General features: G+C 36.9%; 1 protein-coding gene across 6 annotated transcripts; it reads right to left on the reverse strand.

The window, feature by feature from the left end:
- Window positions 1–70: 70 nt before the first annotated feature.
- LOC114295428 (snRNA-activating protein complex subunit) lies at window positions 71–15,260 on the reverse strand. 6 transcript variants are annotated; one of them, XM_028239656.2, is made up of 11 exons: window positions 14,965–15,260; window positions 14,795–14,850; window positions 11,839–11,905; window positions 11,710–11,753; window positions 7,891–8,089; window positions 4,815–4,903; window positions 4,600–4,690; window positions 2,216–2,311; window positions 1,430–1,555; window positions 1,093–1,353; window positions 71–759 (listed from the first exon to the last, which is right to left on the reverse strand). In XM_028239656.2, the coding sequence occupies exons 1-11, from the start codon at window positions 15,127–15,129 to the stop codon at window positions 475–477; spliced, it is 1,479 nt and encodes a 492-aa protein (XP_028095457.1). In that variant the 5' UTR covers window positions 15,130–15,260; the 3' UTR covers window positions 71–474. The 6 variants fall into 6 exon arrangements, with proteins under 6 accessions (XP_028095457.1, XP_028095456.1, XP_028095455.1 ...); XM_028239655.2 differs by having other exon boundaries at window positions 7,891–8,092; XM_028239654.2 differs by having other exon boundaries at window positions 11,710–11,765.
- Between the last annotated feature and the right edge of the window lie 1,352 nt (window positions 15,261–16,612).

Here is a 16,612-nt window from a genome sequence, read left to right on the forward strand (position 1 = left end):
TTAATGTATATTTTATCAAATTGACAATTTTACTCTTAAAATTAAGCAATGATATCTTCAATTGTCCTTATTTGAAACAAGATTCAAAATTCAAAATCAAATATATCACAATTGAAAAGTCAAACACTAGAGTGACACGAATCTCAAACTCACTATTAATGTAATTCGTCCTAAATCAAATGTGTGGTATAAATAGAATCACCAAACCCAACCTTAAAAAGCTTTGGAGGATTGATTGTTTGACACCAAAAGAGCAAAGAAGAAAAAAAATAAAAAATGAAAAAGAGCTACCCTCTCCCAACCACCACCATTGATATGACAGGTCAATGGAGTATAATTAAACGATTTGTAGCCTTCATACCAATACCAATGGCAGAATTTGCAACAACTACCGGAACCCAACCATCTTTATCATTCAACAACAAAAATTAATTGAGGCTTGGCACTGAATTCCTCGGCTGATGACATCAACAATTATTCATGATGATAGTCGTACACTGAGAACTCATCATATAGCAGAGATCCATTTTCATCATAGTGAAGCATGTAGTAGCAATACTTGCAAAAATAGCAAGGATTGTCCGGAGCCCACTTATCATCAACCGTTACCTTTTCTGCTCTGTAAATCTTACAAACAGAGCATTTCCGGTAACGTAATTTTAATTGAAATGTGGTAATTGGATAAGCTGCTCGGTTCTGCACATCTTCTGGATGAATTAACCTCATATCTCTAACTACAATTACATGCTTGCAATCTCCCTGCAATGTAAACACAAAAATAACCTCTTAGTGTGTCTAAGAAACTACAGAAACAAGACAGACCAGCATTAACATGCAAGTCATGGCCATTGCATTAAAAACACAAAAATGATACCCCAAACACAGCTGTTTTTTCTTTTTTTTCTTTCTTCTTTTTTCTTTTTTATGACAAAATAGGTGAGGAACACTAGAAACCACATAATAACAAGGTTTGAGCAACCAGTATTACTTTGGTAATTAAAATGTCTACTCGCAATGAAACCATGATTCTCAAGCAAAAACAAGGTTTGAGCCCCAAACAGAGCACAAAAACAAGGTGATGGCACACCATACCTGGTGACAATACAGATAGCCAGCACCAAGTCGAAATCGTAAATCAGAAAAACGTGTCTTGTGCATGTCAACAGCTTTGAAGCGAGGCAAGTGTGAGCTTGATGCACTGCCTAAAAGGGCTTTTTGCTTCTGTTGCATTTCACCAGATATGATGCACTCCCATTTTTCAAGGACTTCAGCTTCGGATTTTCTGAACCAATCAAATACAGGTTCACTGTAGTCGATAGCAGAAGGAACCCTCAAATCATTACAAAACACATCCTACAAGGGATAGCATCCAATTATACAGGGTAGCAAGTCATATTTCTCATTAAAGTGAATTAATTCAGTTAATCACCTCTATGAGGAAATATCCAGAAGGATCATGTTGCTCTGCCTTTTCCATAACCTTATCTGTCAAGCAATATATGCTGTCTCTCAGTTCAGTCAAAGGTTGACATCCTAAGACCAAGAATTCTTGGGTCTACAAACAATTCAATTTATTGTCAGTGGCAAACATTGTTAGTAAATATATGTACATTATGTGGGTGTTTAGGAAGTGGCTATTTTTTAGACTTTTTGGCTTTTTGGCTATTTTAGTTTTTGTGTTTGGGAAGATAGGATGAATTTTTATTTGAATTGCTGTATTGAAAATTATGTTTGAGGTTGAAATGACAAATTTGTCCCTAATCCCACTTTTTTCAAAATTGATGTAAAGGGGCACAAGTGTAATTTACTACCAGTGGGACAGCCGGAATGGTGACAGTGGCAGGCTGCAGTGCCACTGAATGTAGGCTGCCAAGCTACATTTTTTTTTTTTTTTTAATAAAAACCAATGGTTCAGCTACTGTTCAAGGCTAAAAGGCTTTTTGGAAACTTGAGGCTAAAATAGCCTACCCCAGGCCTTCCAAACACCGCCTATGTATATATATGTACAGTTAAAACAAACAAAACCAGAACCAGAACACCTAAAAACATAACATATCATAAAAGTAGTCCATAGAATATTCACATTCAATGATGCATCACACATTGTTTGATCCAGATAAACAATTATCAAAATTGATTAATAAATTGGAACACCAACCAAACTGTCATTTCAGATATGATATCAAAGAAGTTACAAAGGGGAGAAATGGTTTACCTTTGCCCATGTTCGTTTGTTATGGTAAACTTCAACACAAAGAACAGTTTCTGGGTGTAGCACTGGTACATGATCATGAATGTTTGATGACCTGACCTGATATGAATTTGAAAGAAGTACGCAATGTTTAATCATTTAAAATTCAAATTTAGCAAATTAAAAGAAAAGGAAAAACAAGTGACAATGCACCTATAAATAGAAAATTTCCATCCCTTGGGTGTTCGGTGAAATTTAAATGTTTAAGTTGATGGGCCACCAGCAGTGTTAAACTAACTCTCATTATTTCCTAGTTTTAAAACTGCTAACAAGAATATGCTTGCACAGCTGCAGCACAGAGAATTCAATACTCAAAGCACTGGAATCAGATTCAAGCTTTTCTATATGGTGACTCCAAGAAAGAAGGCCATTAAAACAAAATACATGGTCAAAATTTAAATAGTGAATATCAGTTAAACCAAAAAAATAAACGCACCATCAACACATTGTTTTCAGTAACATGAGAAACAAAAAAATAAAACAAAACATTAGCATCAGTCAACGAATAATTATGGAATGGATTTTTTTTCTCATTGTAAAGAAAAAGACATTGAAAGTTCAACGTTGAAGGCCAAGCCAGTGCAAGGCTTTGACACACACAGCACAACCTTCAACTGTCCAAGACTTGAAAATTACATAAATTAATTAAGTCTTGACGAAGACTAAAAGGGCCTAGTGATGTAGGAGTAGGACAAGTAGAGACAGCAGCAAATTTGGTTTTGGGGGCTGATTTTAAGTGGGTTTTGTAGCCGAAATCGCAATAAGAATGTAGGATTTTGAAGGGTTTGTATGGAGTAATAAAGGGGTAAGATTTTAATTTTTAAGCATGAAAAGATGAGATTTTAGCACTGTTTGGCTTTGTTTGATTCACAAGACTAATAGTGAAGGTATTAATAATCCCATCAAATTAGTGTGGTATTCACTATTCAATTGGATTAGTAGGATAAATTATCCCCTTATCCATTGTTTGATTTGCATTGGATTAGTAGGTAAAAGTCCTTTTATTTTATTTCCCAACTTCGGATATATAATCCCACCCCTACCCTATTACTAATAATCCTACAAATTTGTTGGATTAATAATTCATTGGATTAATAATCCTAAAACAAAATTTCAAAACAAACACAAGATTATTAGGTTTACGGATTAATAATCCCAATCCCATGTTCTAATCCTGTCAATCAAACATGCTCTTTAGGTACTGTTTCAAGGACTGTAAATGGTGTTTGAGCTGTGAAAGTGCAGAAAATACAAGAGGGAAAGAAAGGAAAAGACGAAGATAGTTTCTAATTTCTAGGAATCACTCCTAGAGACCTTAGGCGTCACACCCATGGTTGTTAAAATCGCGATCCAGATCGTACGATCCTACGATCCTACTTTGCCAAAACGATCCAAATCGTTGTAAGATCGATGTTATAACAGGATCGCAAGTAGGATCGCATGGGATCGTGTAGAATCATGTAGGATCGTATAGGATCGCAAGTAGGATTGTAGATTTTATGATTTTTCACCTTATTTTTAATATGTATTATTTTAATTTTTATTTTTATCTTTTTTTTTTAATAGAAGGTAGGATCTTATGATCCTCGATCCGATCCTACGATCCGATCCACCAGACTCTCTCACCGATCCTACTTAGGATCCCGATTTTAACAACCTTGATCACACCTAGGGTTTGATTGCATCACACAATCTATCAGAAAGCTTCAAAGCTCTTGAAATTCTCTAAAATATTAACTCTATTAAATTATAAGCATTGCATGACTTCAGATAGACTTCAGAAATTTACTTTACTAGCTGGGATTCCAAAATAGGAAATTACTAAAATTTTGACTTCCAAAACTCATCTAAGACCAAAATAAGAAACATAAACAAAAAACAACTAAAAAAAACATAAAAGAACCATAAAATAAGACTCTACTAACATTAGTAGCTTAAAACCATGGCAATTTCCAAATATTGTCACTTCTTTAACTATGCTTTTACTTGCTCTTCATGCAGATTGCATCACCTAGTGGTTAAGGTCCTCCCTAACCAAGGTTGGTTTCATTACCAATCTGCATAATCCTACGCGCCTCTCATGCCTGCAATCCTACTAAACACTTTTGGGTTCTTAGGGGGGAAAATGGCATTAAAGAGTCGATCAAACAGCCTCGGGTCTGATAGGGGAATAGATTAGGTCAATTGAGAAATTTAAAAACAAGATGCATTAGGGGAAAGCTACAATAATTCTTAAAAAATGAATAAATAATAAACAAATGAAAGTTGTATTACAAAAATCGTGGTTCAATATTATCTGAAGAAATAGTACATAGAATCAAGAAGAAAAAAACATTTCTGGAGCAAACCTTTGTTGTAGAACTTAACGACTTGAGGGCTTTCATCCTCTCAGATCCATCAGAGGACAAGGTCGCACATTCAATAATCCTGCAATTACCCCTGGGCCAAACGAAATATGAAAACCAAGGTTAACATCAGAATAGGAAGTTTAGATTTTATTTTTTATTTTTTTGTAGGACAAGGTCAACTCAGGGGGAGTGTAGAACAACAATCCTTTACATACTTGAATGAGTGCAGTCTTGCTGCTGCTTTGTCTTCATCTTGTTTTTGTTTAATCTTTGCAAGTTGTTCCACCTTTCTGATATAACTTTCCTGAAATGCAAGGAAGATCGGTATACAAGAAAGGACAGAGACCACATTTTGCCAAGGCAGCAACACATAATTGCAGCTAATTATTCAGCACAAATAATCATACAGAGACACAGAAATTATTATTATTTTTTTTTTTTAACCACTGTCAAATCAAACTCACCAAACAACCAGCATATCAAGCAGTCTATTTAAATTTTACAACCAAAAGTGAGAACTTGGCAACCACTGTCAACTAACTCCAAGCATCTCAAAATTATCAATAACCCTTTTCAAATGAAGTTCTGTGTTAATGCAATGTGTAAGTGGCATAGAAGACAGTCATCTACTATGCTCAGTCCAAATAACGAGATAGCCAAACTAAGCCTTGTATCTCAATCAAGTGGGTTAGTTACGTGAAAATTTCACGTAACTAAAGCTATTTAAAGCTATTTGCTCAGTTAAATTAAATAAACGGAAAATTTCACTTTACCCCCCTATAGTTTGGGCCGGATGAAGATTACCTCTTGACATTTGGAAATCACCCCATGCGGTTTATGGACTAAAATGCACAGTCAATATTTCCATCCAAGATAACAAAATGTGAGAGTCACACGCCTCTGTGGAGAGTAAGTCAATTTTTAAGATGAAAATACCCTTTTTACATCTTCAAATTTACCAAAGATGCCATTATTTTCCCTCTCCCTTTATTTATATTGTTTCTATCTACTCTTGCAATTAAATAATAGCACTCATATATATACATAGAAATTAAATAATTTCCATTAAAATCTATCTTAATGTCAATGGCAGCTTATCTCTTAACATACATGCATATATATATATATATAAATACATATTTATGATTGAAGGATGGGATTTGTAACCAAAATGAGTGCAGCACAGAACGTGGCCACTTAGAACTTAGAGGAGTCGTAGATTAGGAGCGCTTACCGAGTGATAATGGAGTGATATTATTATATATGATTTAATTAAATTTCTTTTAAACAATTAGATAATTTATTTTATTATTATATGTTAAAAAGTTAAGAAATAATAATTTACAAAAATTATTATTATATATAATATTTTAAGATATAACAATTAGATATTCCATTACATATGCTAAAAATTATAATTTCTAAATTTTATTATATATATTATATGATAAATTGTATTATATATGATCAATTATATTATATAAAGTAAATTATATTAAAACAAAGAGAATGAGAGAGAGAGCAAAGAACAAATTGAGAGACGAAGAGAGGGAGAAGCTTAGAGACGAAGAGGAGATCGAGATCGAGAGTGAGAGAAGAGTGACAGATGAATACAATCAAGGTCGACAGAGAGAGACGAATACAATCGAGATCAACAGTGAGAGAAGAGAGTGATGAAGATGATCAAAGAGAGAAAAAGAACGAAAGACAGAGAGATCGAGAAGAAAAAAGAGAGAAAACGAGAGGCAGAGAGAGAAGAAGATCGAGAGACAGAGAGATTGAGAGAGAGAAGAAGATCGAGCGACAGAGAGAGAAGAAGATCGAGAGACAGAGAGAGAAGGCAGAGAGATCGAGAGCTTGATCGCTTCCTTCTCGCATCAGATTCGCATTTCTCACTCCTCAAACTCGCGATTCTTCTCCAATTCTTCCTCAGGAGCGCAAAATCACGCTTCTTGCTCAGATTCGTAAGTATCATCCACAATTCCTGCTACTAAAGTGTATATATATACAAACAATGAGTTGAGATTTGTATATCTATATTAAAGATTGTAACTTTACATCTTTTTTTTTTTGGTATATTTAAATCTTTGGTTCTCATAAGAATGGGGGATTTTTGGTCTATTTAGATCTCATATAAACAGTGAGTTGGGATTTGTATATCTATACTAAAGATTGTAACTTCTCATTTTTTTTTTTTTTTCTTGGGGGGGGGGGGGGGGGGGGGATCTATTTAGATCTTTGGTTCTCATAAGAATGGGGGAATTTTTGGTCTGTTTAGATTCATATAAATCGTGAGTTGAGATTTTTGATCTGTTTAGATATTCAATTTTATGGTAGTGGGTCTGATTTTTTTGTTCAATTTTTGTTTATGGTTGGTGGGTTTGATTACCTTTCTTCTTACTCCCAGTTGTTTGTCTCCTTCTGTCCTTCATTGGCCATTGTTGCAAATTCTGTTAAAAGAGAGGATAAAGCTGAAAAGAAGAAGAAAGAGGTAGGGGTAAAGAGAGAACCAAAAGAAAAATGAAAGTTTTTTAAAAATAAATAAATAAATAACACATATATATGGATAAAACATGAGCATACAAAGATTTTTTTTTCAATCTAAGTTTTTTTTCAATCTTCACTGTACATCTACATATATATATATATATATATGCGTGTGTGTGTGTGTGGTGTGTTTGATGAATTGGAAATTCAAAATTGTGTTCTTTGATTTCAGTTTCTTCACTCTGCATATACATACATATACACACACACACGTGTGTGTGTAAAATATAATTTTGGTGATGTTTGATGAAGAAGAAAGGTGTGGGTTTTGCCAGAAATGGAGGCAGAGATGAGGCCAAGTGAGGGCTTGCCCAAGGGGAAGAAGGGTGTGGGTTTCGTCGGAAATGGAGGTTGTTGGTGTTTCTCAGCTCAGATTGGGAAACATTATAAATAAATAAAAAATAGAAGAAAATGAGGGTATAACTGTCAATTTACATCTTCTGTTAACAGAAGTTAGTGTGCTCTTCAATCCACAAGCCACATGGGGGTTATGCGGTGATTTCCAAATATCAAGAGGGTAATCTGCACCTGGCCCAAACCATGGTAAAGTGAAGTTTCCCCTTAAATAAATTCATACATCTCACAAGTAATATAGGATCCAAGTCAAATTTTTAAATATCTAGATTTGAGGAAGCCTAGATAAAGGAAGCTTTGAGACACTGAAATCATACCAAATGCTCAAGAACAAAAACTAGAGGAAGACAGGTAAGTTAAAGCATGAATGCTAGAGAGTTAATACCGTACTTTTGAAGTATGATTCTGCTGATTAATGATACGCCCCCTCATCTTCCTCTTTTTTGATATGTTTCCACTCAGTTTTCCATTATCACCAGTTCTTTGAGGAAACCCATTCAAGGACTTGAATGAAGCTGAAGCATCTTCTAACATTCCTGAACCTTCTAAACCCGCATGTCCACAGCTAGATATTCTACCATCATCTTTTCTACTGAGAATTAATATCAAAACGGGATAAATTTCAAAGCATAAAAGCATTTACACTCATGTTACATCATTCTAAAACAAAATTATCCGCAAAGGTTATGTTGACGACAACTGTACACAGACACTAAGAGAAGACATAAGCACATATATATTTAATGAATTTTATGTAAGCTGCATCCTTGCTAAGAGCAAAAATCAAGATATAAATCAGTGGAAAAAGAAAACCCTCCCCTTGCCAAACAAGTGCTCTAATTTGTGATTTGGCAACTCAAAACCTTCAAAAGACCTTCTGTTACTCCTTTTCAAATGCTCCAAGAACAATCTTCAAAAAGACCACCTATTAGGCCATTCCCAATATTCTAAATAAGAAGCTCTGCAACATTTCTTCATATCTGGGAAAGCCAAGAAATTCCATGTAAAACAGAAATTACCAAAATGCATAAGATCTCGTTAATTTAGAAGACCTTGTGGACAACCTAGCCCCAGTCAAATGTATATTATATATTAAACTTAAATAAAAAGTTAAAAATCATGGCTTGGATATTCTTCTCTAGAAAATAACATCAGGAAGAAATTAGTTTGAGTTCCTAAACACCAACATAGGTATCCACTTAGAAAATATATTTTTGCATGGCCAATATAAAAATAATGAGCTACGTGCAACCAGAGATGTTACAAAATAGAAACTTCAAGGTATAAGCTTCAATATGCCTTCATGTTTCTGCTGTTCATTTCTACTGGACGTGGGAAAACCTTATCCTATTAATGTGACCGAAAATTGAAGATATGTCTCGTATCTTTGGAAGAAAATCCCCAAACACTCTTACTTAATCAACACCAATTTATTTGAGATGTTGCAAAGACATGCGAGCAAGGTTCTGGAAAGCGGTTGTGGTCGCCGTAACGGTGGCGATGGCGCAGTTGCAGTTGCGGTTGCGGGGTGTAAAGGCCGTAGCGTAATGGTTGCGGTAACCAGAACCGTAAATTTTTTTATTTTTCGTACAATTTGAAAAAAACATACCGATAGGCATATTTTTTTTCCATGACCATATTTATTGGGTTTAAAATAAATATTGATCAATTTTTATAAATTTTTAAGTATGATCTAATATATTTTTTATATTTTTAAATCACTAAAAACTGAGTTTTGTACATTTTATTTTAATAATTAATGACTTTATATTATACAAAGAATCAATCACTCACTATTATATATAAGATAAACAATGACAAAAGTAAGAGAATAAATAAGAGCCTAAATATATATATATATATATACATATTTTAACCAAGCCAAATAAATAATAACCACACTTATTATTATTATTATTATTTTCAAACAATATATAGATAGACACACACAAACAAAATGGTTGAATGATAGCAGCTGAATAGAATATTATAGGTCTTACAGCTTCAACAAATGAATAACATGTTCTTTATCTTCCCTCTTCTCTCTCTCTATCTCTGACTCCTCTATCTTCTCTCTTTATCTCCCCTCTTCTCTCTATCCTTCTTCCCCCCATTTTTAGCTTTTTTTTGTGTGTTTTTTTTGAAAGAAATAGTTTGGAACTATTACATAACGGTGCGTAACAGGCCGTTACGGCTGTTATGGCACCGTTACGACCGTTACAGCCGACACACCTGTGAATCTCAATCACATTGCAAAAGCGGCTATAACGGGTGGCGGTAACCACTACAACCATTACGTAACGGCGTTACGTAACGGTTGCGGCTGCGGCTGCTTTTTAAAACCTTGCCTTGCGTGCAAGCAACATCGCCATGTTCTCAATTCTGTTCTTCATTCCTTTCCCCACAGCAGCAACCTCTGCCCTATTATTCATTACTAATGGAAATCCACTAGTCCAATGGAATCCATTCAATGAGATTCAGCAACACACATAGTTGGATTACAAGGAACCTTTAAAAATAATAAAATAATATATGAAAAAAAAAAAGAACTGACAAATTAATTCAGATTCACATACCAAAGTATTAGATTTTACCAGGCATTCATATGTATGTTAATCAGCACAAACGCATGGTCAAATATAAAAACTATGGATCAATAAATCTTGAACATAATCCATACTCAAATATTCATATCCCAAGGGGTTAAGGGTCAAATAATGCTCGTCGTGTTTAAATTCCAGAAAAGAGGGTCCACTTAAGGTCTAATGCCCTCTACCTGAGTCGGGAAGTTAAAACTAAACAATCCTCTATTGTTGGTGCCCTCCCATGAAAAGCACTTGAAAACAAGTTTGACAAGGTTAAAAATTCCAGTATGGGCAGTCTAACAATATCATGATTAAAAGTCTACTGTACTAATGGCATAGCAACTAAAAAAGTTCGGCCAAGAACAGAGCAAAAAAACTTGATTCAAGATATGAAAATAAATGTATGTATACATCATTATGTTAGGGTTTATGTTACCTATTTAGTTAGGTTTCTTATTTTGGTTGTTAAAACCTCATTTAATTGTAATTTCCTATTTCCAGTTGTACTTATTTTAGGAAAGTCCTAGTTGAGTTGTTTTTAGAATCCATATCTTAAATATGACTTGTAGTGCTCTTTAAAGATCTCAGTTTGCACACAACCAGCATGAGCAGCCATCCAGATTAGTATTATGTGATGCAGGAGACAATGCAACAAAAAATATCTAAGTGTAGAAGGACCCAGTCATTCGTTGGGTCGACCGGTGTCTATGCTTAAGTCTCTAGAAGTTCAACACATGATAGGTTGAAACATCGGTGCAAAGTTAATCCATATAGCACAAGGAAGTTGCCAAAAATTCAATCCAACTCTTCCAAGGATTCTCCAACAACAACTATATAGTATGGACAGGATCAAACCTAAGCTTTTGGAGCATTGTGCATAGCCATATGATTCCGGTTTAATCATTCTTCTCCAAGCAATCACTTTTAGACTCCATCGAAGTGTTCAGAGTGGTATCTTGGAGGATTTCAAGGCATTGGTGGTCAATCAAGTGCAAGGAACAGTGTACATGGCTTCGGCAATAGCACTTAAGTCCTAAAGGTTGTGGATTCAACAGTGGTCTGTAAGTATCTTGTAACTGTTCATCAGTTTATAGTGCTTGGTTGAGTTGGACCTTGGTTCGGGGTCCCATGTTTGCTTTTCCCGTTTGGGTTTTCTACGTTAAAATCGCAATTCACTTTTTTGTGAGCCTGATTTTATATTTTGACTTTGATACAATAGATTAATTGCATAAATCGCTTAAGCAACTCCATAAAATGGATCCAAAATGCATATTTTCAATTTTTTCAATTATCAACCACTATTATCTTGTCTAAATCAAGCACTATTTTATTTTGGTTACAGATAATTTGAGCAGAGAGAAATTGAAATGACATATGGAGGGGGGGAAAGAACTCTGCAACAAAAAAAAAATCAATGTAGGTCAAAAAAAATATTGCTAAAATAGTAAATTACCATATCATAGGAAAGGGTCATAAAACATAAATAGCCTTAAAAATAACAGAGTGCAGTTTATATTCTACTAATACCTTTTTTCTTTTTCTTTTTCTTTTTTTTTTTTTGATAAATTCCCACTAATACCATATTATCAACTCTTATACTTATCAATATATATATTCTACTAACCCCGCATTAGATTGCTCTTCTGAAACTTCTGAAGAATTTCCAGTCTGCACGACATCCTGCAGTCATCTTATTAAAACTATATAAAAGAAACCACAGGAAAATCCTCGTAACAAGTTTATATGAGCATACCTTAAATGCCTCCTCAAAAGCCTTGTTTACCAACTCTTCCTCGGCAATAATTTTAAGCTCATCAACACTGCGAAAGCAATCATGAATAGCAGATATGTCAAATGCTATTAAAGATAATCATAGTACAGTCAGTCAGGAGTAGGAAAAAAATACACACTCACAAATTCAAATATGCCTTAAGTAAACAAAAACGATGTTGCCACCAAGGTTCTTGAAGACACTGCCAAGTTCCAAGGCTCCAACATGATTTGCCCCAAAACCCCAAGGGAACTATTAACTTATAGAGACCAAAAACCATCAACGCAAGAGAGACTTCTGTACTTCATTTCCCCAAAGTTCAGAACACATCTCATCTCCTTTACAAAGAATTTGATCAAAACACATATATCCACAAAGCCTATGAAAAGACTACCCTCCCAAGATCAGGAAAATTACGTTATTGACATATATATATTTGAACAAAACTACCCTCCTATACTTTCTCCCCTCCCCCCTGCCCCCTCAAACTCACTATGTGATAAGGATAACATCGAGAGTTTGTCAAGCAGAAGTCAGAAGCGAGAGACAATACAAGACTTGGTATAGAAATCAATAAGCTGGAGTGAGGAGTGGAGGGTGTAGGGGAGAGATAGTTCCATACTATAAACGATGACGGACAAAGTAACAATCAATCTCGAAGTGTTTTGTTCTCTCATAGAAGACAACATTTTGTGCAATTTGAATTGCACTTATCATATAACAGGTATATGATCATAGGAGTAGAAGAAGACAAATGAACACCCATAGCTAGTAGCAACCACCATAGCCAAATGATCTCTACAACTGCATATGCCATAGCACGATATTTAGCTTCAGAACTAGATCAAGATATAACATTTTGTTTCTTGCTTTTCCAAGAAAGAAATAAGGGAGTCTCCAAGAAAAATGAGAAATCCTATGGTGGAGCATCTATCAGTGACATCACCTACATAGTCTATATCAGAGTAGGCTCAAAGCTTTATACCTGGAGAAACATAAAGAAAGAAAATAAAGTAAGACGAATAGGGATTACTTTCCTACAAGTAGTGAGCCCAGGATAAATATATTGACAAAATGTACAGAGCTGGATTTAGTGGGATTTTGTGGCTGCAAAATGTATTAAAAATATAAAAGTTTAAGGGTTCATAAAAGGGTAGAGTTTTGGGAATGAAAAAGTGTTCAAGTGTTTAACGGCTGTTGGGTGGTTGTTTTGAGCACTATGAACAATGACATGAACAGTAACTTTGTTGGGGAGAGAGAAAGAGAGGTACTTCACCTTCACAAGGGTTAGATCAATCACACACAAACACAATATCAAATTCTCATAATATCAATTGCTCTATTGAATCATTGAGATTACATTTATGTTTTTAGGCTAAATACTTTCCTAATTCTATAAGGACTATATCTTTGGAAACTAAGAATATTTGGCAACTACTAATATTCTAGACCAACTATGACTATAACTTCCAATTCCACTTCGATCATAATTGAAAATTTTGATGAGTTCTAATTCTACTCCAACATCAAAATAAGGAATTTACCTTTTTTGACTACTAAGATTATTCCAAACGTAATAAAACACATATATATTACTCATTTAATAACTTGACCTAAAATAAAACACATGAGCAACCATACAACCCGTATCCAGCAATAGTGAAATTACCATAATACCCTTTAACTACTAAACAAACACTACCATGGACACTTTTATTTGGACCAAAAAGGTTTCTTGACGATCATAAGACCCTTAGACTTTGTTTTGGACTTCCAAAGCCTATCGTACTTGCTTAACAATGCAGTTGCATCAAAAAGATTCCTTGAAACAAGGTCTCTACAAGATACCTAAGAAAGCAAACAACAACTGCCCAATGAACCGAATGAGAAGCAAAGATAAATTGGCTAACAACATGAACTGTACAAGAAGTATTTGGATGAGTAATAGTAAGAAATACTAAGCAAAAAATAACTTGACTATACAAGGTGGCATCTGGTAATGGTAAGGAAACACCATCAGATGGTCTGAGTTTAACATTGAGCTCAAAGGGATTATCAACCACCATTGCATCTGTCAACCGAGCACGATTAATAATCTCACTACCATACTTGGACTAAGACAAAACATAACCCTTTGGAACTAAGAACTTCAATCTACTACTATTATTATATAAGGTGGACGAGGCAAAGTGTTATCTACACTTCACTTTCCAAAATTTCCCACTATTACGCTCCGTTTGTTTTGGTGGAAAATATTTTCTAATGGAAAACATTTTCTACGGAAATTTTTTTTCTAGAAAAAAATATTTTTTTATAATTGGTGGTGGTGGTGATGGGATGAAGGTGGAGGTGGAGGTGGAGGTGGAGGTGGAGATGGTGGCGCTAACCATGGAGATGGTGGTGTGGTGGTGGAGGTGATAATGGTAATGTGGTGATAATGTATTCCATTTGACTTTTATTTTCCATTGTACCAAACGCTAGAAAATATGAAAAACATTCCCAAAAAGATGTTTCCGTCCAATATGAATTTTCCTAGCAAATCCTAATTGCTACATGGAATAGAGTGCAAGAGTTTCCAAGGAGACTAATAGATCACTTCCTTTTTTCCACGAGTCTGTGACTCTTAAACAGACTCGCACAAATTAATCTTAATACAGCAATGAATCATCAGTCTCAAGAACTGAAAATTAAGAAGCCTTTTAGAATGCATTTCGAAAACATTGACCCGCTTCAACTGCCTCTCCGCATTTGCGCTATAAGAAAAAAAGAACACGGAAGAAAGAACACACATTTCTCTAGTAGTGTTGGAGTTGGTCTTAGAATTGCTCTAAACATGACAATAACAATAAAGTGCTTTGGCTAAAAAAGAGTTCTTTGAGTGGGAAAGGGTGAATAGACCATAGATTCAACAAATAAATAAATAAGTTGATTGACTTACCACAAATCTTCGTCAAACATTTCAGACAAGTCTGAACATACCTCCGCCTTGAGCTTCTGAACGGAGCCAAAAAGAGTAGTATTACTATTAGAGACGATAGATAAGGGAACAAAATCAGATTGTGTGGGAATGGGAATGGGTGTGGGTGTGTAAGATAGAGAGATGCGTACCAAAACTTCCTGGTGCACAGAAGCCTCAAAGTCAGAAACCCTAGTAAGAGGACCGACCATGTCGGGAACGTATACAGGGCCGCCGCGAGGAATTGAAACAAAGCGGTCTTCTCCATCTTGAAAGTAAGACTCTGTCATCTCAGTTGTTGTCGTTGTCATATTCATTTTGACCTTTTTTCCCTTTCTTCTTCTTCTTCTTCTTCTTCTTCTATGCGTGATCCAGAGTTTTCGAGGAGTTGCACAAGGCGGTAGAGTGAGTCTACTTTTGCCCTATTTGCTAACGTTTTCCCGTTTATATTTACAAAAATTTTATAAATTAATTTTTATTTAATTTTAAGAAAATATAAACTACAAACGCGTTTGGTAATTGACAAAATATTTAAAAAATTTTAAAAATATAAAAAAGAGTGAGAAATGACAAGTGGCAGCAAGTGACGGCGGAAGACGGTGGTAGAAAGTGGTGACGGTGGGTAGTGGGTAGCTAGTGGTGGTGGCGGGTGGGTGGGTGGTGGCGGGTTGGTGGGTGGGTGACGGTGGCGGGTGGTGGTGGGTGGCGGGTGGTAAGTGGCTGATGGTGGGTAACGGGTAGGTGGCGGGTGGTGGTGGTGGTGGGTGGGTGGGTGACGGTAGCGGGTGGTAGCGAGTGGGTGGTAGTGGTGGTGGTGGTAGCGGGTGGGTGGTAGTGGGTGGTGGTGGGTGGGTGGTGATGGTGGATGGGTGGGTGGTGGTGGTGGCGGCGGCGAGTAGTGGGTGGCGGGTGGTGGTGGGTAGTGAGTGGCCGATGGCAGGTGGTGGTGGATAGCGGGTAGGTGGTGGGTGGTAGCGAGTGGATGGCGGTGGCGGGTGGGTGGCGGATGGCAGGTGATAGTGGGTGGTGGCGGGTGGGTGGTGATGGTGGGTGGGTGACGGTGGCGAGTGATGGGTGGTAGCGAGTGGGTGGTGGCGGCGGCGGGTGGTGGTAGCAAGTGGATGGCGGATGGCGGGTAGGTGACGGGGTGGTGGTTGTGGTGGTGGTGGTGGTGGTGGTGGTGGGTAGGTGGGTAACGGTGGCGGGTGGCGGGTGGTAGGTGGTAGCGAGTGGGTGGTGGTGGTAGTGGCAGGTGGGTGGTAAGTGGTGGTCGCAGGTGGGTAGCGGGTGGTAAGTGGTAGCAAGTGGGTGGTGGTGGTAGTGGGTGGTGGGTTGTGGTGGCAGGTGGGTAGCGGGTGGGTAGTGGGTGATGGTGGTAGTGGTGGTGGTGGCGGCAAGTGGCTGGTAGTGGTAGGTGGGTAGTGAATGGTGGTGGCAAGTAAGTGGCGGGTGGTGACGGCGGGCGGTGAATGGTAGTAGTAGGTGGTGGGTGGTGGCGGGTGGATGACAGGTGAGTGGTGGCGGGTGGATGACATGTGAGTGGTGGTGGTGGTGGTGGTGGTGGTGGTGGTGGTGGTGGTGGTAGCGAGGGATGGTTGGTGGTGGCGAGTGGGTGGCAGATGGGTGGCGGTGGCGGGTGGTAGCAAGTGGGTGGTGAGTGGTGGTGGCAGGTGGTGGTGGAGGGTGGATGGTGGGTGGTGGTGGCGGAAGACGGTGGTGGAAAATGGTGGCGGGTGGTGGCTAATGTTGGGTGACAAAAAAAAACAAACTGAAAACTCAAAATGGAAACACATTTTTTGT

The sequence above is a fragment of the Camellia sinensis genome, chromosome 9, assembly GCF_055761805.1.
Source record: "Camellia sinensis isolate YWXY chromosome 9, ASM5576180v1, whole genome shotgun sequence".
In the NCBI taxonomy this organism is placed as follows: domain Eukaryota; kingdom Viridiplantae; phylum Streptophyta; class Magnoliopsida; order Ericales; family Theaceae; genus Camellia; species Camellia sinensis.

Bases quoted from the DNA above. Each gene is read 5' to 3' on its own strand.
- LOC114295428 (XM_028239653.2), bottom strand. From the start codon at position 15,129: ATGAATATGACAACGACAACAACTGAGATGACAGAGTCTTACTTTCAA. The intron at 4,691-4,814 runs GTATGTAAAGGA...CGTTTGGCCCAG, and splicing joins GCAAGACTGCACTCATTCAA to GGGTAATTGCAGGATTATTG. The intron at 2,312-4,599 runs GTTTGCTCCAGA...AATTCATATCAG, and splicing joins CGTTAAGTTCTACAACAAAG to GTCAGGTCATCAAACATTCA.